Raw genomic sequence first — 23,533 nt, forward strand, 5'->3', positions numbered from 1 at the left:
TTTTTGGTTATTTTTGTCTGAAATATGAAACGATCCAAATTGGCGCTACATCAAGAGATGGACAGAACTTCAGGATTTTAGGTCAGCCAGGATAACAGACCATTTCTACTAGCCAGGGTAACAGACCATTTCTACCAGCCAGGGTAACAGACCATTTCTACTAGCCAGGGTAACAGACCATTTCTACCAGCCAGGGTAACAGACCATTTCTACCAGCCAGGGTAACACCCGGGTCCGAAATGTGCCGGCCCGTGCCATGTTTGTAAATACAACATTTGGCTGGTCTGACGGGCTAGTTGGGCACATTCCTACTGGCCCAGTCTGAAAAGTACTATCCTCGGGCTAGTTGGGCACATTCCTACTGGCCCAGTCTGCTAGCTGACGGTCTACCCCCCCTATCCTAACATGTGAATGAGATGTATTTACAGTAACATGACGAGAACCGTATCCATGAGATAGTTGCAGTAACGTGACCAGCAATGTTAGAACCGTATCCGTGAGATAGTTACAGTAACGTGACCAGCAGTGTTAGAACCGTATCCGTGAGATAGTTACAGTAACGTGACCAGTAGTGTTAGAACCGTATCCATGAGATAGTTACAGTAACGTGACCAGTAGTGTTAGAACCGTATCCGTGAGATAGTTACAGTAACGTGACCAGTAGTGTTAGAACCGTATCCATGAGATAGTTACAGTAACGTGACCAGCAGTGTTAGAACCGTATCCGTGAGATAGTTACAGTAACGTGACCAGTAGTGTTAGAACCGTATCCATGAGATAGTTACAGTAACGTGACCAGTAGTGTTAGAACCGTATCCATGAGATAGTTACAGTAACCAGCAGTGTTAGAACCGTATCCATGAGATAGTTACAGTAACGTGACCAGTAGTGTTAGAACCGTATCCGTGAGATAGTTACAGTAACGTGACCAGCAGTGTTAGAACCGTATCCATGAGATAGTTACAGTAACGTGACCAGTAGTGTTAGAACCGTATCCGTGAGATAGTTACAGTAACGTGACCAGTAGTGTTAGAACCGTATCCATGAGATAGTTACAGTAACGTGACCAGTAGTGTTAGAACCGTATCCATGAGATAGTTACAGTAACCAGCAGTGTTAGAACCGTATCCATGAGATAGTTACAGTAACGTGACCAGTAGTGTTAGAACCGTATCCGTGAGATAGTTACAGTAACGTGACCAGCAGTGTTAGAACCGTATCCATGAGATAGTTACAGTAACGTGACCAGTAGTGTTAGAACCGTATCCGTGAGATAGTTACAGTAACGTGACCAGCAGTGTTAGAACCGTATCCATGAGATAGTTACAGTAACCAGCAGTGTTAGAACCGTATCCATTCAATTAAAACCATATGAGACGTTAATGGTAATAGTACAAAACATCTTTATTCTTTTAAATAGAAAACATTTTCTATGACTCCTTTATTACTAAATTCCCAACATCCAGCTGGTTTTAGGATGTTGGTGTACAAAGTCCTGTTTTTCTTATCTGGGTTCATCAGAGCAAAATGTTGCTCTTTTTTCCTGAAGTGAGGTATACACAAACCTGGGTCATGTTCATTGAGGCGCACTGTAGCAAAACATTTTGCAACAAAAGACAAGTTTTATTATGTTAGTACAGATAGTACCTCCAACTCCCTCGTTTGAGTGCTTTATAACGTTTTGTGCCAAATGAACATGACCGTAGTCAACATACTGCACACAGGTACAGAACGTAGGAACAGCTTCCTTTGTTTGGGTCCTGATTGATTGCAATTCAAGTTGACACCTGCAAAGATCCACCCCATCACTGAAGAAGCAAAGGATCCATCTGAAATGACACACTATTTCCTGTATAGTGCACTCCTGTTGACCAGGGCCCATACCAGTGGAGGCTGCTGAGGGGAGGACGGCTCATAATGGCATCAAACACATGGAAATCACGTGTTTGATACCATTCCGCTCCAGCCATTACCACGAGCCCGTCCTCCCAAATTAAAGGTGCCACCAACCTCCTGTGGTCCATACTACTTTTGACCAGGGCCCTATGGTACACTATATATAGGAAATAATATGCTATATTTGGGACAGTTTCACAGGTGAGGAAAATAGTAGAAAATTTGCAGCAGATCCAAACTCCCTTTGGTCAGGAAACTCAACATTTAACTCCCCACTGTAATACTTACTATAGTTTATGTCTAGCAAGTCAACATGTCACCTTTCTGAAGACGCCAAATTAGTCCAACATAGTAAGAGTACGTCCCAAATGGCACCCTATTCCCTAAGTAGTGCACTACCCCATGGACCCTGGTCAAAAGTCGTGTACTATATAGGGAGCCATTCGGGACGTGGGTGCGGGGTGCTGCACGGTTTCAGCTTGATGATGAATGTGGTCATACAGTGTAACTGAACCTTGACCTAATGACCTGACAACCTCAAAAAGGTTACAGATGACTGTGATCAGCGCTCGCTGAGGGCCTGAATCATCTGTCTAGTAGCACCATTGGATCCTGACTGACTGAGTGGTAACCAGACCTGGGTTCAAATACTTTATCTGTGCTTGATTGAGCTTGCCTGGCTTAAAATGGACTAAAAGAATTGTCCCAAAACTGCAACTCCCCTCCCATCTAGCACTCCAGAGCAAACGTTAAAGACTCCAAATAGTATTTAAACAGAGGTCTGATAGCAATACACATTTAGTTTAGGATTGTGGGTAAAGTGATCTTTCTACCCTGAGCCAGACACTTTCTAGTCCAACAACCCTGTTTCCAAGAGCTGGACTTCAGACCCGCGTACCGTCCTCAAAATGGCCGCCATAGTAATAAACATAACAATCAAATGTTCAAATTCAGAATGCATCATCATACAACCAACCATTCCCCTTATTAAAAAAACAACAATACATTTCAGCAGAGTCTGTCCGTCATCAGGGTTGTATTCATTAGTGCACACTGTAGCAAAACGTTTAGCAAAAGAAAACAAAAACAAGCGTTTATATTGTTCAGGTAGTCCGACCCAAGTCTTTTCGTTTCGTCTCTATACTGAACTATATATTGTTTTTAAACGAGTTTGTCCCAAAGCAAATATCCCAAATGGCACCCTATTCCCTATCTAGTGCACAGACACCCAAATCTGTCTCAAACAGGCACCCGAGACAAGACGGGTGCTAAAGTAGGATGGACACACTACTGATGAACCAGTGAGGATGGACACAGTACTGACGGTATCCTATTCCATACATCAGTGGTTCTCAAACTGTGGGGCGCACCCCCCCTAGGGGGACCTCAGTCCAGCTTTCAACTTGCTCTTGAAAGTTGTAATAGAATGCTCAAGGTGACGTGTAGAAACTGGTTATTGCATCATCAGTTCCTCTTTGTCATGTCAGTCATTGCATTTCTTAGAGATATTTAGAAGCTGTCAGAAGTGTCCAAATCAACTAGCCCATATCAGCGAATGCTTTTTTTAATGCTTTTTTAGCCCGTAGACATTCATTTTTTTATCACATAAATACACATTAGACATGGCAAAATGTATAGAATTGCAAGGAAATAAGCTTTAAATCTGCAACATTTTAGGGGTGTGAACAGTTTGTGTCATGAACAGTGCTTGTACCTATAGAAATGGATTTTCCCCAATGCAGGAAGAGGAGCCTGAGTGAAACAGTTTGGGAACCACTGATCTATATAGAGCCCTGTGGGCCTCGGCCAAAAGTACTAAGTAGGCCTTGTAACAGCCAGAACGGCCCAGAGGGCAGGAGCCCACCTCCTGCTTCTGTAGTGAGGCAGCTTGATGTACAAGTACACCCCCTGGACAGAATGCTAGTCTATAGCAGACAGCTTGATGTACAAGTACACCTCCTGGACAGAATGCTAGCCTACAGCAGACAGCTTGATGTACAAGTACACCTCCTGGACAGAATGCTAGCCTACAGCAGACAGCTTGATGTACAAGTACACCTCCTGGACAGAATGCTAGTCTACAGCAGACAGCTTGATGTACAAGTACACCCCCTGGACAGAATGCTAGTCTACAGCAGACAGCTTGATGTACAAGTACACCCCCTGGACAGAATGCTAGTCTACAGCAGACAGCTTGATGTACAAGTACACACCCTGGACAGAATGCTAGTCTACAGCAGACAGCTTGATGTACAAGTACACCCCCTGGACAGAATGCTAGTCTATAGTAGACAGCTTGATGTACAAGTACACCCCCTGGACAGAATGCGAGCCTACAGCAGACAGCTTGATGTACAAGTACACCCCCTGGACAGAATGCTAGTCTACAGCAGACAGCTTGATGTACAAGTACACCCCCTGGACAGAATGCTAGTCTATAGTAGACAGCTTGATGTACAAGTACACCCCCTGGACAGAATGCTAGTCTATAGTAGACAGCTTGATGTACAAGTACACCTCCTGGACAGAATGCTAGTCTACAGCAGACAGCTTGATGTACAAGTACACCCCCTGGACAGAATGCTAGTCTATAGCAGACAGCTTGATGTACAAGTACACCTCCTGGACAGAATGCTAGTCTATAGCAGACAGCTTGATGTACAAGTACACCCCCTGGACAGAATGCTAGCCTACAGCAGACAGCTTGATGTACAAGTACACCCCCTGGACAGAACGCTAGCCTCCAGCAGACAGCTTGATGTACAAGTACACTTCCTGGACAGAATGCTAGCCTACAGCAGACAGCTTGATGTACAAGTACACCTCCTGGACAGAACGCTAGTCTACAGCTGACAGCTTGATGTACAAGTACACCTCCTGGACAGAATGCTAGTCTATAGCAGACAGCTTGATGTACAAGTACACCTCCTGGACAGAATGCTAGTCTACAGCAGGGCCTGGTGAAAAGTAGTGCACACTAGTATAAAGGAATATGGTGCCAGTTGGGACTCAGACTAAGTTATTGCTGAAGTGATGCGTTGACACAACTCATGGTCACTGTAACGTTAGTCTAATGACATCAAGCTAGACTGAATAACCAGACATGGGAAACACTAGATGAAGGTTTCCCTGCTATAACCAGTGGGACAATCTGTGTGTGTGTATTTATGTGTGTGTGTGTGTGTGTGTGTGTGTATTTATGTGTGTGTCCAAATTGCCTGAAATGATTCTGGCCCACCACCTCTATACAGTAAACCCAACACCAGAGTGCTTGTTTGGAATGATGTCATCATGAGTCTCTCTTATTCCCTCCAATCACCACCACCACACCCTCTTTCACAGCCAATCACCAGGCATCATTTTAGATACTTATCCCTCCTCCAGGAGAGGGCCGGAGGAGGGTACCTCAGAACTTATGCCTCTTGCTCGGCCTGGATGTTTCCACAGCAACAGAACTACCAGCTTCATCACCATCGCCGTTTCCATTCGTGCGGCCATTACCATGGTTACTCTTACCATCCGCGTGGTCATCATTACATGTGGCATAGTCGGGTTGCAGCTCAGACGGAGACTCCAGCGCTGTCACCCACTCCTCTCCTCCATCCCCCTCTCCTCCTTCCTGCCGCTGGGTCTGCTGGATGTGTCGGAGGCGTGTCATGGCCTGGTTGATGGTTGTCGTGGTAACCAGTTTAAAGTCATGCATGCTGACCAGGTGTAACAGGAAGTTCCTACAGAGGCTCTTCCTGGCAATGTACGCACCGCAACCTTCCACAAACGCCAGACAGGCTCCGTTCATCTGGTTGTCTGCTATGTAGCTGAGGGGAGAGAGAGAGAGAGAGAGGGGAGAGAGAGAGAGGGGAGAGAGGGGAGAGAGAGAGAGGGGAGAGAGAGAGAGGGGAGAGAGAGGGGGGTGGTGGGAAAGAGAGAGAGGGGGGAGAGAGAGAGGGGGGGGTGGGGGGAGAGAGGAGAGAGAGAGGGGGGGGGGGTGGGGGGAGAGAGGAGAGAGAGAGGGGGGTGGTGGGAGAGAGAGAGAGGGGGGAGAGAGAGAGAGGAGAGAGAGAGGGGGGTGGTGGGAGAGAGAGAGAGGGGGGAGAGGGGGATTAGAGTAGAGATGTCAAACTTTCAGCCTGTGCCAGACACTATGGAGCCTCTAATCTAGAGCGCCTAGTTAATACTAATTAATTTGGGGCGGCAGGTAGCCTAGTGGTTAGAGCGTTGGGCCTGAACTTCACAGGGATGAACTTGATGCTCCTTTGCAATAAATATCGAGGGTCTTATTCTGGTGACATGATGATCAATGCTTGGCTGTCATTTGACCCCCCCAAAAAGAAATCTCTCTCTTATCCATAATAATCTCATCATGTAGGCTTAGCCCACACTGCATCTGCCAGCCGTTGGCTAGAGGGCACGGGCCAAGACCAGAGGGCACATTCACTATATAAGGCAACATGTTACTGACAAAACCACCAGTTGAAAATGCATTAGATTTTTTTATTCGGTACATGGGAATTTAACCGCAAAAGTTATTTTTATGTGCACTACGTCATTACACACAGCCTTTTATCCCCAACAAGTCAATATGATGGAAACATCTCTGGTGGGAAAATGTGTTTTCCACTGACACACAGCAACGTCTTATGAAGCTTCAGAGAACGACACACAGCAACGTCTTATGAAGCTTCAGAGAACGACACACAGCAACGTCTTATGATGCTTCAGAGAACGACACACAGCAACGTCTTATGAAGCTTTAGAGAACGACACACAGCAACGTCTTATGAAGCTCTAGAGAACGACACACAGCAACGTCTTATGAAGCTCTAGAGAACGACACACAGCAACGTCTTATGAAGCTCCAGAGAACGACACAGCAACGTCTTATGAAGCTCTAGAGAACGACACACAGCAACGTCTTATGAAGCTTCAGAGAACGACACACAGCAACGTCTTATGAAGCTTCAGAGAACGACACACAGCAACGTCTTATGATGCTTCAGAGAACGACACACAGCAACGTCTTATGAAGCTCTAGAGAACGACACACAGCAACGTCTTATGAAGCTCTAGAGAACGACACACAGCAACGTCTTATGAAGCTCTAGAGAACGACACACAGCAACGTCTTATGAAGCTCTAGAGAACGACACACAGCAACGTCTTATGAAGCTCTAGAGAACGACACACAGCAACGTCTTATGAAGCTCTAGAGAACGACACACAGCAACGTCTTATGAAGCTTTAAACAGAGGCTGAATAACGAGGCCTTTAATGTGGGGTACGTACCCATACTTCATAACGTGAAGGTTCCATAGCTTCATCACCTCCTTCTCGCCGTCGTTCACGTCTGTAAACTCCTGGATTTGCTGTAGACAGAACAACAGTCAGAGTGGATCCACAGTCAAGTTGGAGACTCCAAACCCAATGTCAGTGTGGCTCTGTAAAACCTACAGTCTGTACTGGTAATGGTAGACCTGGGTGTGTATGGGTCTAAAACCTACAGTCTAATGTGGTAGCTACCCGCCCAGTGTGTCTCACCGTGTGCGGTAGCTACCCGCCCAGTGTGTCTCACCGTGTGCGGTAGCTACCCGCCCAGTTTGTCTCACCGTGTGCGGTAGCTACCCGCCCAGTGTATCTCACCGTGTGCGGTAGCTACCTGCCCAGTGTGTGTTTGCGTCTCTCACCATGATGGTCCTCTCTCGGAGCCAGAAGGGGTCCGTCTCATCCTCACTGTCGTGATCTATCTCCTGGGGGGTTTTGGGGGTACAGCTGTCTGAGCGGAAGTAGAGACGGTTGTGACCAGGGATGATTCTCTGCTGGTCTCCCTCTCCTCCTTCTCCATCAGCCTCCAGGAACTCACACAGACTGGGGGGGAGAAGACGCTTAGGTCTGCGGGAGGAGAGGGAGGGGTTAGGAAGTGACTGTCAATTGTACCTGCATACACCGTTGTGCATACATACATGCTTTAGCCTACAGGAAGAGAGGAGATGGGTAGGGGGAATTAGAGAGAGAGAGGTAAAGATCCAACAGGAAGGAGAACAGAGGAGAGGGAAAGATCCTACAGGAAGGAGAAGAGGAGAGGGAAAGAGAGAGGTAAGATGGATGTTCAAAGCAGCACTTATTTCTCAATGCCAGAAACACATATAGTAGTAACTTAGAGCACCCCAAGAAAACACTCCCAAATTACAAACTCTAAAATCAATTATAATATTATGTTGTTCTGAAAGTTGGGTTTGAGGTTCTCTACAAATCAGCTCTACTTTGGAAAAAATCCTACAGCGGCCCGTGTGAGAACGAGGCGGAAGAATTGGTCCCACACTGCTACTAACCTTATGCCTAACCTTGACCTTAAATTAAGACCAAAAATGATATTTTTGATTTCAGGAATTTATAGGATAAAGACAATTTTGACTTTGTGTCTGTGGTACACTATATACACAGCAGTATGTGGACACCCCTTCAAATGAGTGGATTGGTCTATTTCAGCCACACCCTTTGCTTGATTTTATACACCTGTCAGCAAACAGCCATGCAATCTCCATAGACAAACATTGGCAGTAGAATGGCCTTACTGAAGAGCTCAGTGACATTCAAAGTGGCACCATCCTAGGATGCCACCTTTCCAACAAGTCAGTCAGTTCATCAAATATTTGCCCTGGTCAACTGTAAGTACAGTTATTGTGAAGTGGAAATGTCTAGGAGCAACAATGGCTCAGCCGTGAAGTGGTAGGCCACACAAGCTCACAGAAAGGGACCGGCGAGGGCTGAAACGTGTAGCGTGTAAAAATCGTCTGTCCTCGGTTGCAAAACTCACTACCGAGTTCCAAACTGCCTCTGGAAGCAACGTCAGCACAAGAACTGCTCGTCGGGAGCTTCATAATGGGTTCGGACTAGGTCCCTTAGTTCAAGGGAAGGGAAATCTTAACACTACAGGATACAATGACATTCTAGACGATTCTGTGCTTCCAACTTTGTGGCAACAGTTTGGGGAAGGCCCTTTCCTGTTTCAGCATGACAATGTCCCCGTACACAAAGCGAGATCCACACAGAAATTATTTGTCAAGATCGGTGTGGAAGAACTTGACTGGCCTTCACAGAGCCCTGACCTCTGTGTGTGTGTGTCTGTGTCTGTGTGTGTGTGTGTGTGTGTGAGACCCAGACGTGTGTACCCAGTTACCTGCAGACGAGGATGTGTGTAACAGGGGATCTCTTGACGGGTCCGTTCCTGCTGAAGGCGAAGCCGGGCTGACTGTGAATATCCTGAGGATTCCCAGCGTACGCCCCGTCGTAACGCTCATTAATAGACACGTCTATCCTCGCTCCTTTAGGGTGGGGCTGGGGAGGAGGTCATAGAACATGTCAATCACAACGGACCTGTTTAATAACTAGCCCTTATTCAGCCCCAATATGTACAGCTCCTGACATTACCCCCCCCCCCACACACAATATGTACAGCTGCTGACATTACCCCCCCCCCCACACAAAATATGTACAGCTGCTGACATTACCCCCCCCCCCCACAATATGTACAGCTGCTGACATTACCCCCCCCCCCACAATATGTACAGCTGCTGACATTACCCCCCCCCCCACAATATGTACAGCTGCTGACATTACCCCCCCCCCCACAATATGTACAGCTGCTGACATTACCCCCCCCCCCACAATATGTACAGCTGCTGACATTACCCCCCCCCCCACAATATGTACAGCTGCTGACATTACCCCCCCCCCCCCAATATGTACAGCTGCTGACATTACCCCCCCCCCCCACAATATGTACAGCTGCTGACATTACCCCCCCCCACCCACAATATGTACAGCTGCTGACATTACCCCCCCCCCCCCCCAATATGTACAGCTGCTGACATTACCCCCCCCCCCCAATATGTACAGCTGCTGACATTACCCCCCGCAATATGTACAGCTCCTGACATTACCCCCCCCCCCCCCACAATATGTACAGCTGCTGACATTACCCCCCCCCACACACAATATGTACAGCTCCTGATATTACCCCCCCCCCCACACACACAATATGTACAGCTCCTGACATTACCCCCCCCACACACAATATGTACAGCTCCTGACATTACCCCCCCCCCACAATATGTACAGCTCCTGACATTACCCCCCACCCACACACAATATGTACAGCTCCTGACATTACCCCCCCCCCCCACAATATGTACAGCTCCTGACATTACCCCCCCCCCCCACACAATATGTACAGCTGCTGACATTACCCCCCCCCACACACAATATGTACAGCTGCTGACATTACCCCCCCCCCCCACAATATGTACAGCTGCTGACATTACCCCCCCCCCACAATATGTACAGCTGCTGACATTACCCCCCCCCCACAATATGTACAGCTGCTGACATTACCCCCCCCCCCAATATGTACAGCTGCTGACATTACCCCCCCCCCCCAATATGTACAGCTGCTGACATTACCCCCCCCCCCAATATGTACAGCTGCTGACATTACCCCCCCCCCACAATATGTACAGCTGCTGACATTACCCCCCCCCCCACAATATGTACAGCTGCTGACATTACCCCCCCCCCACAATATGTACAGCTGCTGACATTACCCCCCCCCCCCAATATGTACAGCTGCTGACATTACCCCCCCCCCACAATATGTACAGCTGCTGACATTACCCCCCCCCCACCCACAATATGTACAGCTGCTGACATTACCCCCCCCCCCAATATGTACAGCTGCTGACATTACCCCCCCCCCAATATGTACAGCTGCTGACATTACCCCCCCCAATATGTACAGCTCCTGACATTACCCCCCCCCCCACAATATGTACAGCTGCTGACATTACCCCCCCCCACACACAATATGTACAGCTCCTGATATTACCCCCCCCCCCCCCCCCACACACACAATATGTACAGCTCCTGACATTACCCCCCCCCCCCACACAATATGTACAGCTCCTGACATTACCCCCCCCCCCACAATATGTACAGCTCCTGACATTACCCCCCACCCACACACAATATGTACAGCTCCTGACATTCCCCCCCACAATATGTACAGCTCCTGACATTACCCCCCACCCACACACAATATGTACAGCTCCTGACATTACCCCCCCCCCCACACACAATATGTACAGCTCCTGACATTACCCCCCCCCCCACAATATGTACAGCTCCTGACATTACCCCCCACCCCCACACAATATGTACAGCTCCTGACCATACCCCCCCACCCACACACAATATGTACAGCTGCTGACATTACCCCCCCCACACACAATATGTACAGCTCCTGACATTACCCCCCCCCCCACAATATGTACAGCTCCTGACATTACCCCCCCCACACACACACAATATGTACAGCTCCTGACATTACCCCCCCCACACACACAATATGTACAGCTCCTGACATTACACCCCCCCCCCCCCACACACACACACACACACACACACACACACACACAATATGTACAGCTCCTGACATTACCCCCCCACACACACAATATGTACAGCTCCTGATATTACCCCCCCCCCCACACACAATATGTACAGCTCCTGACATTACCCCCCCCCCACACACACACACAATATGTACAGCTCCTGACATTACCCCCCCCCCACACACACACACAATATGTACAGCTCCTGACATTACCCCCCCCCCCCACACACAATATGTACAGCTCCTGACATTACCCCCCCACACACACAATATGTACAGCTCCTGACATTACCCCCCCCCCCACACACACACAATATGTACAGCTCCTGACATTACCCCCCCCCCACACACACACAATATGTACAGCTCCTGACATTACCCCCCCCCCCACACACACACACAATATGTACAGCTCCTGACATTACCCCCCCCCCACACACACACACAATATGTACAGCTCCTGACATTACCCCCCCCCCCCACACACAATATGTACAGCTCCTGACATTACCCCCCCACACACACAATATGTACAGCTCCTGACATTACCCCCCCCCCCACACACACACAATATGTACAGCTCCTGACATTACCCCCCCCCCACACACACACAATATGTACAGCTCCTGACATTACCCCCCCCCCCCACACACAATATGTACAGCTCCTGACATTACCCCCCCACACACACAATATGTACAGCTCCTGACATTACCCCCCCCCCCACACACACACACAATATGTACAGCTCCTGACATTACCCCCCCCCCCCCCCCCCCCACACACCCCCCCACCCCTGGTCTCTCTCTCACCTCCTAGGCTGTTTACACAGCCAGCCCAATTATTGGCAAAATATCAGCAGTGGGCTGCCTGTCTAAATGCAGTCATAGTTGAAGATGAATCTGTTGTGGGCCAGTTTGAGGAGACTGTAGTCTTCTACAGTTCAGAGTGCATCAGACACACACACACACTCTCTCGCTTCGTCTCTCTTCCCCTCGCTCCGTCTCTCTCTCTCGCTTCGTCTCTCTCTCTCTCTCTCTCGCTTCTCTCTCTCTCTCCTTCCTCTCTCTGTCTCGCTCTCACCACGTAGTTGAAGATGAATCTGCTGTGGGCCAGTTTGAGGTGTTTGAGGAGACTGTAGAGTCTCCTACAGTTCAGAGTGCACCAGGGACAGTGGAGGTCATCTCTAGCCTCGGTCTGCTGCTGTGTGTTGTGGTTATACAGGAACTAGAGAGAGAAGGAGAGGGGGAGAGAGAGAGAAGGATATAGACGATGTAATCCCACAGAAAAGGTCAGCCAGTCTGACCATAGAGTAGGAGCCAGTAGAAACTAAGACACTCCCCATCATAGACAGACAAGTCTTAAATACACTGTACCAAATGGGACCCTATTGTCTATATAGTGAGCTATGGGCCCTGGTCAAATGAAGGGCACTATATAGGGAACAGGATGCAGACCTGTTATAAAGGACCAGGTCTCTAATACCATCCACCCCCCCAGCCAGACCTGTTATAAAGGGCCAGGTCTCTAATACCATCCACCCCCAGTCAGACCTGTTATAAAGGACCAGGTCTCTAATACCATCCACCCCCCAGTCAGACCTGTTATAAAGGACCAGGTCTCTAATACCATCCACCCCCCAGTCAGACCTGTTATAAAGGACCAGGTCTCTAATACCATCCACCCCCCAGTCAGACCTGTTATAAAGGGCCAGGTCTCTAATACCATCCACCCCCCAGTCAGACCTGTTATAAAGGGCCAGGTCTCTAATAACCCCCAGTCAGAACTGTTATAAAGGGCCAGGTCTCTAATACCATCCATCCCCCAGTCAGACCTGTTATAAAGGGCCAGGTCTCTAATACCATCAGCCCCCCCAGTCAGACCTGTTATAAAGGACCAGGTCTCTAATACCATCCACCCCCCAGTCAGACCTGTTATAAAGGACCAGGTCTCTAATACCATCCACCCCCCAGTCAGACCTGTTATAAAGGACCAGGTCTCTAATACCATCCACCCCCCAGTCAGACCTGTTATAAAGGACCAGGTCTCTAATAACCCCCAGTCAGACCTGTTATAAAGGACCAGGTCTCTAATACCATCCACCCCCCAGTCAGACCTGTTATAAAGGACCAGGTCTCTAATAACCCCCAGTCAGACCTGTTATAAAGGACCAGGTCTCTAATACCATCCACCCCCCAGTCAGACCTGTTATAAAGGACCAGGTCTCTAATACCATCCACCCCCCAGTCAGACCTGTTATAAAGGACCAGGTCTCTAATACCATCCACCCCCCAGTCAGACCTGTTATAAAGGACCAGGTCTCTAATACCATCCGCCCCCCAGTCAGACCTGTTATAAAGGACCAGGTCTCTAATACCATCCGCCCCCCAGTCAGACCTGTTATAAAGGGCCAGGTCTCTAATACCATCAGCCCCCCCCAGTCAGAACTGTTATAAAGGACCAGGTCTCTAATACCATCCACCCCCCAGTCAGACCTGTTATAAAGGGCCAGGTCTCTAATACCATCCACCCCCCAGTCAGACCTGTTATAAAGGACCAGGTCTCTAATACCATCCACCCCCCAGTCAGACCTGTTATAAAGGACCAGGTCTCTAATACCATCCACCCCCCAGTCAGACCTGTTATAAAGGACCAGGTCTCTAATACCATCCACCCCCCAGTCAGACCTGTTATAAAGGACCAGGTCTCTAATAACCCCCAGTCAGACCTGTTATAAAGGACCAGGTCTCTAATAACATCCACCCCCCCAGTCAGACCTGTTATAAAGGACCAGGTCTCTAATAACCCCCAGTCAGACCTGTTATAAAGGGCCAGGTCTCTAATACCATCCACCCCCCAGTCAGACCTGTTATAAAGGACCAGGTCTCTAATACCATCCACCCCCCAGTCAGACCTGTTATAAAGGACCAGGTCTCTAATACCATCCACCCCCCAGTCAGACCTGTTATAAAGGACCAGGTATCTAATACCATCCACCCCCCCAGTCAGACCTGTTATAAAGGACCAGGTCTCTAATACCATCCACCCCCCCAGTCAGACCTGTTATAAAAGACCAGGTCTCTAATACCATCCACCCCCCCAGTCAGACCTGTTATAAAGGACCAGGTCTCTAATACCATCCACCCCCCAGTCAGACCTGTTATAAAGGGCCAGGTCTCTAATACCATCCACCCTCCAGTCAGACCTGTTATAAAGGGCCAGGTCTCTAATACAATCCACCCCCCAGTCAGACCTGTTATAAAGGACCAGGTCTCTAATAAACCCCCAGTCAGACCTGTTATAAAGGACCAGGTCTCTAATACCATCCACCCCCCAGTCAGACCTGTTATAATGGGCCAGGTCTCTAATACCATCCACCCCCCAGTCAGACCTGTTATAAAGGGCCAGGTCTCTAATAACCCCCAGTCAGACCTGTTATAAAGGGCCAGGTCTCTAATACCATCCACCCCCCAGTCAGACCTGTTATAAAGGGCCAGGTCTCTAATACCATCCACCCCCCAGTCAGACACATAACAAGAGAACAAAAGACAAGCACAACACAACTGTGATTCAGACATGGATTGCACAATGCAATCTGCACTGAAGTCAACAATACAAGTGTGTTTCTCCCTCTCACCTGGTAGAATATGCGTAGATTGTCACTTGGTTCCTCAAGTGTGTGTTCTCGTCTCATCTGAAATTCTGTACTGCTGAAGGAGTCTTTCACAGCTACAGAGAGAGGGAGGAAACATGTACCATGTTTAAAGGGATGCTTTAACGTATACCATGTTTAAAGGGATTCTTTAACGTATACCATGTTTAAAGGGATTCTGTAACGTGTACCATGTTTAAAGGGATACTTTAACGTGTACCATGTTTAAAGGGATTCTTTAACGTATACCATGTTTAAAGGGATTCTTTAACGTATACCATGTTTAAAGGGATACTTTAACGTATACCATGTTTAAAGGGATACTTTAACGTATACCATGTTTAAAGGGATACTTCAGGATTTTGGTAATGAGGCCCTTTGTCTACTTCCCCAGAAATCAGATGAACTCGTGGATACTACTTTTATTTCTCGGTGTCCAGTATGAAGGATGTTGCTAACTATCACTGGCGCAATTGCTAACTAATGTTCGCTAGCAGATATCACTGACTTCCAGTCATTGTGCTAACGCTAGTTAGCATTGGCTCACAAAACTACCTCTAACTTCCTTTATACCAGACACAAAGACATAAAAATGATATTCATTTAAACATGGTATATGTTAAAGTATCCCTTTAAGTTGACACCATTCAGTGAGCTTCTACAGATTACAACAGTCTGTCTGTGTGCGCGTGCGTCGTCCGGCCCGTGTCTCACCTACGGTCTGAGTGGGTCTGAGGGAGCAGGGCCTAGGGTCGGAGGTCAGGCTGCTAGCGTCAGCGTTCCGCGTGGCGAGGGGTTTGGCCACAGGGGCCGTCGACCTATCACCGGGCTCGCCTGTCCAACGCAGCGTGAACTGGAGAGTAGGACCCTTGGAGAACGTCTCAAACGGAGGGAGGAGCTACAGAAAGTGGGGGAGGGAGAGAGAGACAAAGACATGAGTAAAAGGAAGTGCTGATCTCTTCCTGTCTGTTCAGAGAGGAAGACCAGGGGCCTGGGAGCAGGAATTACACACTAGTGATGCACCGTATACAAAACTGCTGTACTTTTTTGATACAATAATTTTTATTTTTGGTACTTCTGCCAAATGTGTCTCACGGATCAAATCTGTTTATCAACGCAGTCGATGTCCCCCACGGAGTGCACCGTGCCTGCCCCACTTAGCCTGTACTGGGAGTCTGGGCTGCACCGTGCCTGTCCCACTTAGCCTGTACTGGGAGTCTGGGCTGCATCATGTTAGCTCTCCACTTAGCCTGGGAGTCTGGGCTGCATCATGTTAGCTCTCCACTTAGCCTGTACTGGGAGTCTGGGCTGCATCATGTTAGCTCTCCACTCAGCCTGTACTGGGAGTCTGGGCTGCATCATGTTAGCTCTCCACTCAGCCTGTACTGGGAGTCTGGGCTGCATCATGTTAGCTCTCCACTTAGCCTGTACTGGGAGTCTGGGCTGCATCATGTTAGCTCTCCACTTAGCCTGTACTGGGAGTCTGGGCTGCATCATGTTAGCTCTCTACTTAGCCTGTACTGGGAGTCTGGGCTGCATCATGTTAGCTCTCCACTTAGCCTGTACTGGGAGTCTGGGCTGCATCATGTTAGCTCCCCACTTAGCCTGCACAGAAGATACCGGTAGCTTCCAGCTTTGTAGGCTAACTTTCCATGCTAGCTGACAGCTAAAGCTAACATTCCACTACCACTAGTGGGTCATACGTAGGACCTATTTCAAATGTGAATTCACATCATTTTATGATTAATCATTTAAAAGATGTTTTAAAAGATGGCTATTTAAACGTTTTTACATTTGTCACATTCCTATTATAAATGTAATGATATTGAACCTCTAAGATGCCTAACTATTGAACAGAGCAGTAGCTGAGTTAATCTGTCTGGATCAAGAGGCATTCTGGGACTTTGGTTAATATACCTTTTATTTATTTACATTTTTTATTTAACCTTTTTTTTACCTAGGCAAGTCAGTTAAGAACTAATTCTTATTTACAGTGACGGCCTACCAAAAAGCAAAAGGCCTCCTGCGGGGACGGGGGCTGCGATTTAAAATAAAAATATATAAAAATATAGGACAAAACACACATCACGACAAGAGAGACAACACAACACTAAATAAAGAGACTTAAGACAACAATATAGCAAGGCTGCAACACATGACAACCCTGGTATCGTTTTGGTATTGAGTAACGTGATACTAAACCTGGTATGGTTTTGGTATTGAGTAACGTGATACTAAACCTGGTATCGTTTTGGTATTGAGTAACGTGATACTAAACCTGGTATCGTTTTGGTATTGAGTAACGTGATACTAAACCTGGTATCGTTTTGGTATTGAGTAACGTGATACTAAACCTGGTATGGTTTTGGTATTGAGTAACGTGATACTAACCCTGGTATCGTTTTGGTATTGAGTAACGTGATACTAAACCTGGTATGGTTTTGGTGTTGAGTAACGTGATACTAAACCTGGTATGGTTTTGGTGTTGAGTAACGTGATACTAAACCTGGTATTGTTTTGGTATTGAGTAACGTGATACTAAACCTGGTGTCGAAGTCCAAACTCTGGTCTGGTGACAACACACACGCACCTTTCCATCCAGGTTGGTTTCCCAGGTAGCTCTCTTCTTGTTGACCGGACAGTCCACCATCTGCTGCATAGACACCTCATACTCTCCATCTAACAACTGCAGACGCCTACACACACACACACATTAACAGCAACGGATACAGCCCACCCAACAACTGCAGACGCCTACACACACACACACATTAACAGCAACAGATACAGCCCGTCCAATAACTGCAGACGCCTACACACACACATTAACAGCAACGGATACAGCCCACCCAACAACTGCAGACGCCTACACACACACACATTAACACATTAATTCTGAAAGGAGGAAGGGACATTGGCCGTCTTCCAGAGCTTCAAAACGGTGATGCAGAGTGAGTCGGTTTTTGTAAAGGTGATTTCTTCACCGCAGTTGTTGTGGAACAAGCCCCAGAGTCCGTCAGAGACGTGGAACAAGCCCCAGAGTCCGCCAGAGACGTGGAACAAGCCCCAGAGTCCGCCAGAGACGTGGAACAAGCCCCAGAGTCCGCCAGAGACGTGGAACAAGCCCCAGAGTCCGCCAGAGACGTGGAACAAGCCCCAGAGTCCGCCAGAGACGTGGAACAAGCCCCAGAGTCCGCCAGAGACGTGGAACAAGCCCCACAGTCCGCCAGAGACGTGGAACAAGCCCCAGAGTCCGCCAGAGACGTGGAACAAGCCCCAGAGTCCGCCAGAGACGTGGAACAAGCCCCAGAGTCCGCCAGAGACGTGGAACAAGCCCCAGAGTCCGCCAGACGTGGAACAAGCCCCACAGTCCGCCAGCGACGTGGACCAAGCCCCACAGTCCGCCAGCGACGTGGAACAAGCCCCACAGTCCGCCAACGACGTGGAACAAGCCTCACAGAGACGTGGAACAAGCCCCACAGAGACGTGGAACAAGCCCCACAGAGACGTGGAACAAGCCCCACAGTCCGCCAGAGACGTGGAACAAGCCCCACAGTCCGCCAGAGACGTGGAACAAGCCCCACAGTCCGCCAGAGATGTGTGCAGCGTATGAGAGGGAGAATGAGAAAGAGACAGAGTGTGTGTGACAGAATGAAAGACATATAACAAAAGAACACAAAACTGTGTGTGTGTGTGTGTGTGTGTGTGTGTGTGTACCTGTTCTTATCAAACACAGTCATCTGAGCTACGAACGTTGTTTCTCCCACTTCTTCTTGTCTGACGGTGGAGCTTCTCTTCTTCCTGTTACACACATCCTCTGTACCAATAGAAGACTGGGGTTAACACACACACATCCTCTGTACCAATACAAGACTGGGGTTAACACACACACATCCTCTGTACCAATACAAGACTGGGGTTAACACACACACACACATCCTCTGTACCAATACAAGACTGGGGTTAACACACACACATCCTCTGTATCAATACAAGACTGGGTTAACACACACACACACATCCTCTGTACCAATACAAGACTGGGGTTAACACACACACATCCTCTGTACCAATACAAGACTGGGGTTAACACACACACACATCCTCTGTACCAATACAAGACTGGGGTTCACACACACACACATCCTCTGTACCAATACAAGACTGGGGTTCACACACACACACATCCTCTGTACCAATACAAGACTGGGGTTAACACACACACACATCCTCTGTACCAATACAAGACTGGGGTTAACACACACACATCCTCTGTACCAATACAAGACTGGGGTTAACACACACACACACACATCCTCTGTACCAATACAAGACTGGGGTTAACACACACACACACACACACACACGTCCTCTGTACCAATACAAGACTGGGGTTCACACACACACACACACACACATCCTCTGTACCAATACAAGACTGGGGTTAACACACACACACACATCCTCTGTACCAATACAAGACTGGGGTTAACACACACACACATCCTCTGTACCAATACAAGACTGGGGTTAACACACACACATCCTCTGTACCAATACAAGACTGGGTTAACACACACACACACATCCTCTGTACCAATACAAGACTGGGGTTAACACACACACATCCTCTGTACCAATACAAGACTGGGGTTAACACACACACACACACACACATCCTCTGTACCAATACAAGACTGGGGTTAACACACACACACATCCTCTGTACCAATACAAGACTGGGGTTCACACACACACATCCTCTGTACCAATACAAGACTGGGGTTAACACACACACACACACATCCTCTGTACCAATACAAGACGGGGGTGAACACACACACACATCCTCTGTACCAATACAAGACTGGGGTTAACACACACACACATCCTCTGTACCAATACAAGACTGGGGTTCACACACACACATCCTCTGTACCAATACAAGACTGGGGTTCACACACACACATCCTCTGTACCAATACAAGACTGGGGTTAACACACACACACACACATCCTCTGTACCAATACAAGACTGGGGTTAACACACACACACATCCTCTGTACCAATACAAGACTGGGGTTAACACACACACATCCTCTGTACCAATACAAGACTGGGGTTCACACACACACACATCCTCTGTACCAATACAAGACTGGGGTTAACACACACACACATCCTCTGTACCAATACAAGACTGGGGTTCACACACACACACACATCCTCTGTACCAATACAAGACTGGGGTTAACACACACACATCCTCTGTACCAATACAAGACTGGGGTTCACACACACACACACATCCTCTGTACCAATACAAGACTGGGGTTAACACACACACATCCTCTGTACCAATACAAGACTGGGGTTCACACACACACACATCCTCTGTACCAATACAAGACTGGGGTTAACACACACACATCCTCTGTACCAATACAAGACTGGGTTAACACACACACACACATCCTCTGTACCAATACAAGACTGGGGTTAACACACACACATCCTCTGTACCAATACAAGACTGGGGTTAACACACACACACACACACACATCCTCTGTACCAATACAAGACTGGGGTTAACACACACACATCCTCTGTACCAATACAAGACTGGGGTTAACACACACACACATCCTCTGTACCAATACAAGACTGGGGTTCACACACACACATCCTCTGTACCAATACAAGACTGGGGTTAACACACACACACACACATCCTCTGTACCAATACAAGACTGGGGTTAACACACACACACATCCTCTGTACCAATACAAGACTGGGGTTAACACACACACACATCCTCTGTACCAATACAAGACTGGGGTTAACACACACACATCCTCTGTACCAATACAAGACTGGGGTTCACACACACACATCCTCTGTACCAATACAAGACTGGGGTTAACACACACACACACACATCCTCTGTACCAATACAAGACTGGGGTTAACACACACACACACATCCTCTGTACCAATACAAGACTGGGGTTAACACACACACATCCTCTGTACCAATACAAGACTGGGGTTCACACACACACACATCCTCTGTACCAATACAAGACTGGGGTTAACACACACACACATCCTCTGTACCAATACAAGACTGGGGTTCACACACACACACACATCCTCTGTACCAATACAAGACTGGGGTTAACACACACACATCCTCTGTACCAATACAAGACTGGGGTTCACACACACACACACATCCTCTGTACCAATACAAGACTGGGGTTAACACACACACATCCTCTGTACCAATACAAGACTGGGGTTCACACACACACACATCCTCTGTACCAATACAAGACTGGGGTTAACACACACACATCCTCTGTCCCAATACAAGACTGGGGTTCACACACACACATCCTCTGTACCAATACAAGACTGGGGTTCACACACACACACACACACACACATCCTCTGTACCAATACAAGACTGGGGTTAACACACACACATCCTCTGTACCAATACAAGACTGGGGTTCACACACACACACATCCTCTGTACCAATACAAGACTGGGGTTAACACACACACATCCTCTGTACCAATACAAGACTGGGGTTCACACACACACATCCTCTGTACCAATACAAGACTGGGGTTCACACACACACACACACACACACATCCTCTGTACCAATACAAGACTGGGGTTCACACACACACACATCCTCTGTACCAATACAAGACTGGGGTGAACACACACACACATCCTCTGTACCAATACAAGACTGGGGTTAACACACACACACATCCTCTGTACCAATACAAGACTGGGGTTAACACACACACACATCCTCTGTACCAATACAAGACTGGGGTTAACACACACACATCCTCTGTACCAATACAAGACTGGGGTTAACACACACATCCTCTGTACCAATACAAGACTGGGGTTAACACACACACACACACACACATCCTCTGTACCAATACAAGACTGGGGTTAACACACACACACACACACACATCCTCTGTACCAATACAAGACTGGGGTTCACACACACACACACACACATCCTCTGTACCAATACAAGACTGGGGTTAACACACACACACACATCCTCTGTACCAATACAAGACTGGGGTTAACACACACACACACACATCCTCTGTACCAATACAAGACTGGGGTTAACACACACACACACATCCTCTGTACCAATACAAGACTGGGGTTAACACACACACACATCCTCTGTACCAATACAAGACTGGGGTTCACACACACACACATCCTCTGTACCAATACAAGACTGGGGTTAACACACACACACACATCCTCTGTACCAATACAAGACTGGGGTTAACACACACACACATCCTCTGTACCAATACAAGACTGGGGTTAACACACACACATCCTCTGTACCAATACAAGACTGGGGTTAACACACACACATCCTCTGTACCAATACAAGACTGGGGTTAACACACACACATCCTCTGTACCAATACAAGACTGGGGTTAACACACACACATCCTCTGTACCAATACAAGACTGGGGTTAACACACACACACATCCTCTGTACCAATACAAGACTGGGGTTAACACACACACATCCTCTGTACCAATACAAGACTGGGGTTAACACACACACACATCCTCTGTACCAATACAAGACTGGGGTTAACACACACACACATCCTCTGTACCAATACAAGACTGGGGTTAACACACACATCCTCTGTACCAATACAAGACTGGGGTTCACACACACACATCCTCTGTACCAATACAAGACTGGGGTTCACACACACACATCCTCTGTACCAATACAAGACTGGGGTTCACACACACACCCAGTAATGTCTGAAACACAAAGAAGACTGGAGTTCCCCCCACCAGCCATCTACCCTACTGACATGTAGTGTGACTAACTCCAGCACTAAGCCTACCTATATTCTCATTGGTCTGTCCATTGACCAGTCCGTTGTGCTGCGTCCTGCCTGGTCCAGACACTCTGAACAACAGGGAGTAGGACTTGACCGTGTGGCCGTTGCTGGCATCAAACTCACTACTGGACACCACCAGAGAAGGACAGGAGCCTGGCTTGGGCTGACTGCTGGAAGTGCTGCTGTCTGGGTTCAGAGGCACCTGCTTCTTCCCTGTAGGAACCTGCTTCACTGGACAGCTCACATCCTGGAGGCGGGAGAGAGACGGGGGAGTGGAAATGTGTACGGGAGAGAAACGGGGGAGTGGAAATGTGTACGGGAGAGAAACGGGGGAGTGGAAATGTGTACGGGAGAGAAACGGGGGAGTGGAAATGTGTACGGGAGAGAAACGGGGGAGTGGAAATGTGTACGGGAGAGAAACGGGGGAGTGGAAATGTGTACGGGAGAGAAACGGGGGAGTGGAAATGTGTACGGGAGAGTGGGAAGAAAAGAGAGAAGAGGATGAGAGAGATCGAGATAGAGGGATAAAATGATAAGATGTGACACAAACACACACACTTACATTTTTGTCATTTTGCAGATGCTCTCACACTCTCTCTC

At 48.0% G+C, this 23,533-nt stretch overlaps 1 protein-coding gene across 1 annotated transcript in view; it reads right to left on the reverse strand.

The window, feature by feature from the left end:
* Positions 1 to 1,383: 1,383 nt before the first annotated feature.
* Positions 1,384 to 23,533, reverse strand: part of LOC139570272 (polycomb protein suz12-A-like) — a 35,139-nt gene continuing 12,989 nt past the window's right edge. The window contains exons 7-16 of the mRNA XM_071392019.1: positions 22,937 to 23,180; positions 18,711 to 18,810; positions 17,584 to 17,689; positions 15,708 to 15,891; positions 14,979 to 15,070; positions 12,425 to 12,568; positions 9,071 to 9,228; positions 7,578 to 7,782; positions 7,180 to 7,259; positions 1,384 to 5,711 (exon numbers count right to left, since the gene is read on the reverse strand). Coding sequence (XP_071248120.1) covers positions 5,303 to 5,711; positions 7,180 to 7,259; positions 7,578 to 7,782; positions 9,071 to 9,228; positions 12,425 to 12,568; positions 14,979 to 15,070; positions 15,708 to 15,891; positions 17,584 to 17,689; positions 18,711 to 18,810; positions 22,937 to 23,180 — 1,722 coding nt within the window. The 3' untranslated portion in view covers positions 1,384 to 5,302. The remainder of the gene's footprint in view (positions 5,712 to 7,179; positions 7,260 to 7,577; positions 7,783 to 9,070; positions 9,229 to 12,424; positions 12,569 to 14,978; positions 15,071 to 15,707; positions 15,892 to 17,583; positions 17,690 to 18,710; positions 18,811 to 22,936; positions 23,181 to 23,533) is intronic.

Source organism: Salvelinus alpinus, chromosome 1 (assembly GCF_045679555.1).
Source record: "Salvelinus alpinus chromosome 1, SLU_Salpinus.1, whole genome shotgun sequence".
NCBI classification, from domain to species: Eukaryota; Metazoa; Chordata; class Actinopteri; order Salmoniformes; family Salmonidae; genus Salvelinus; species Salvelinus alpinus.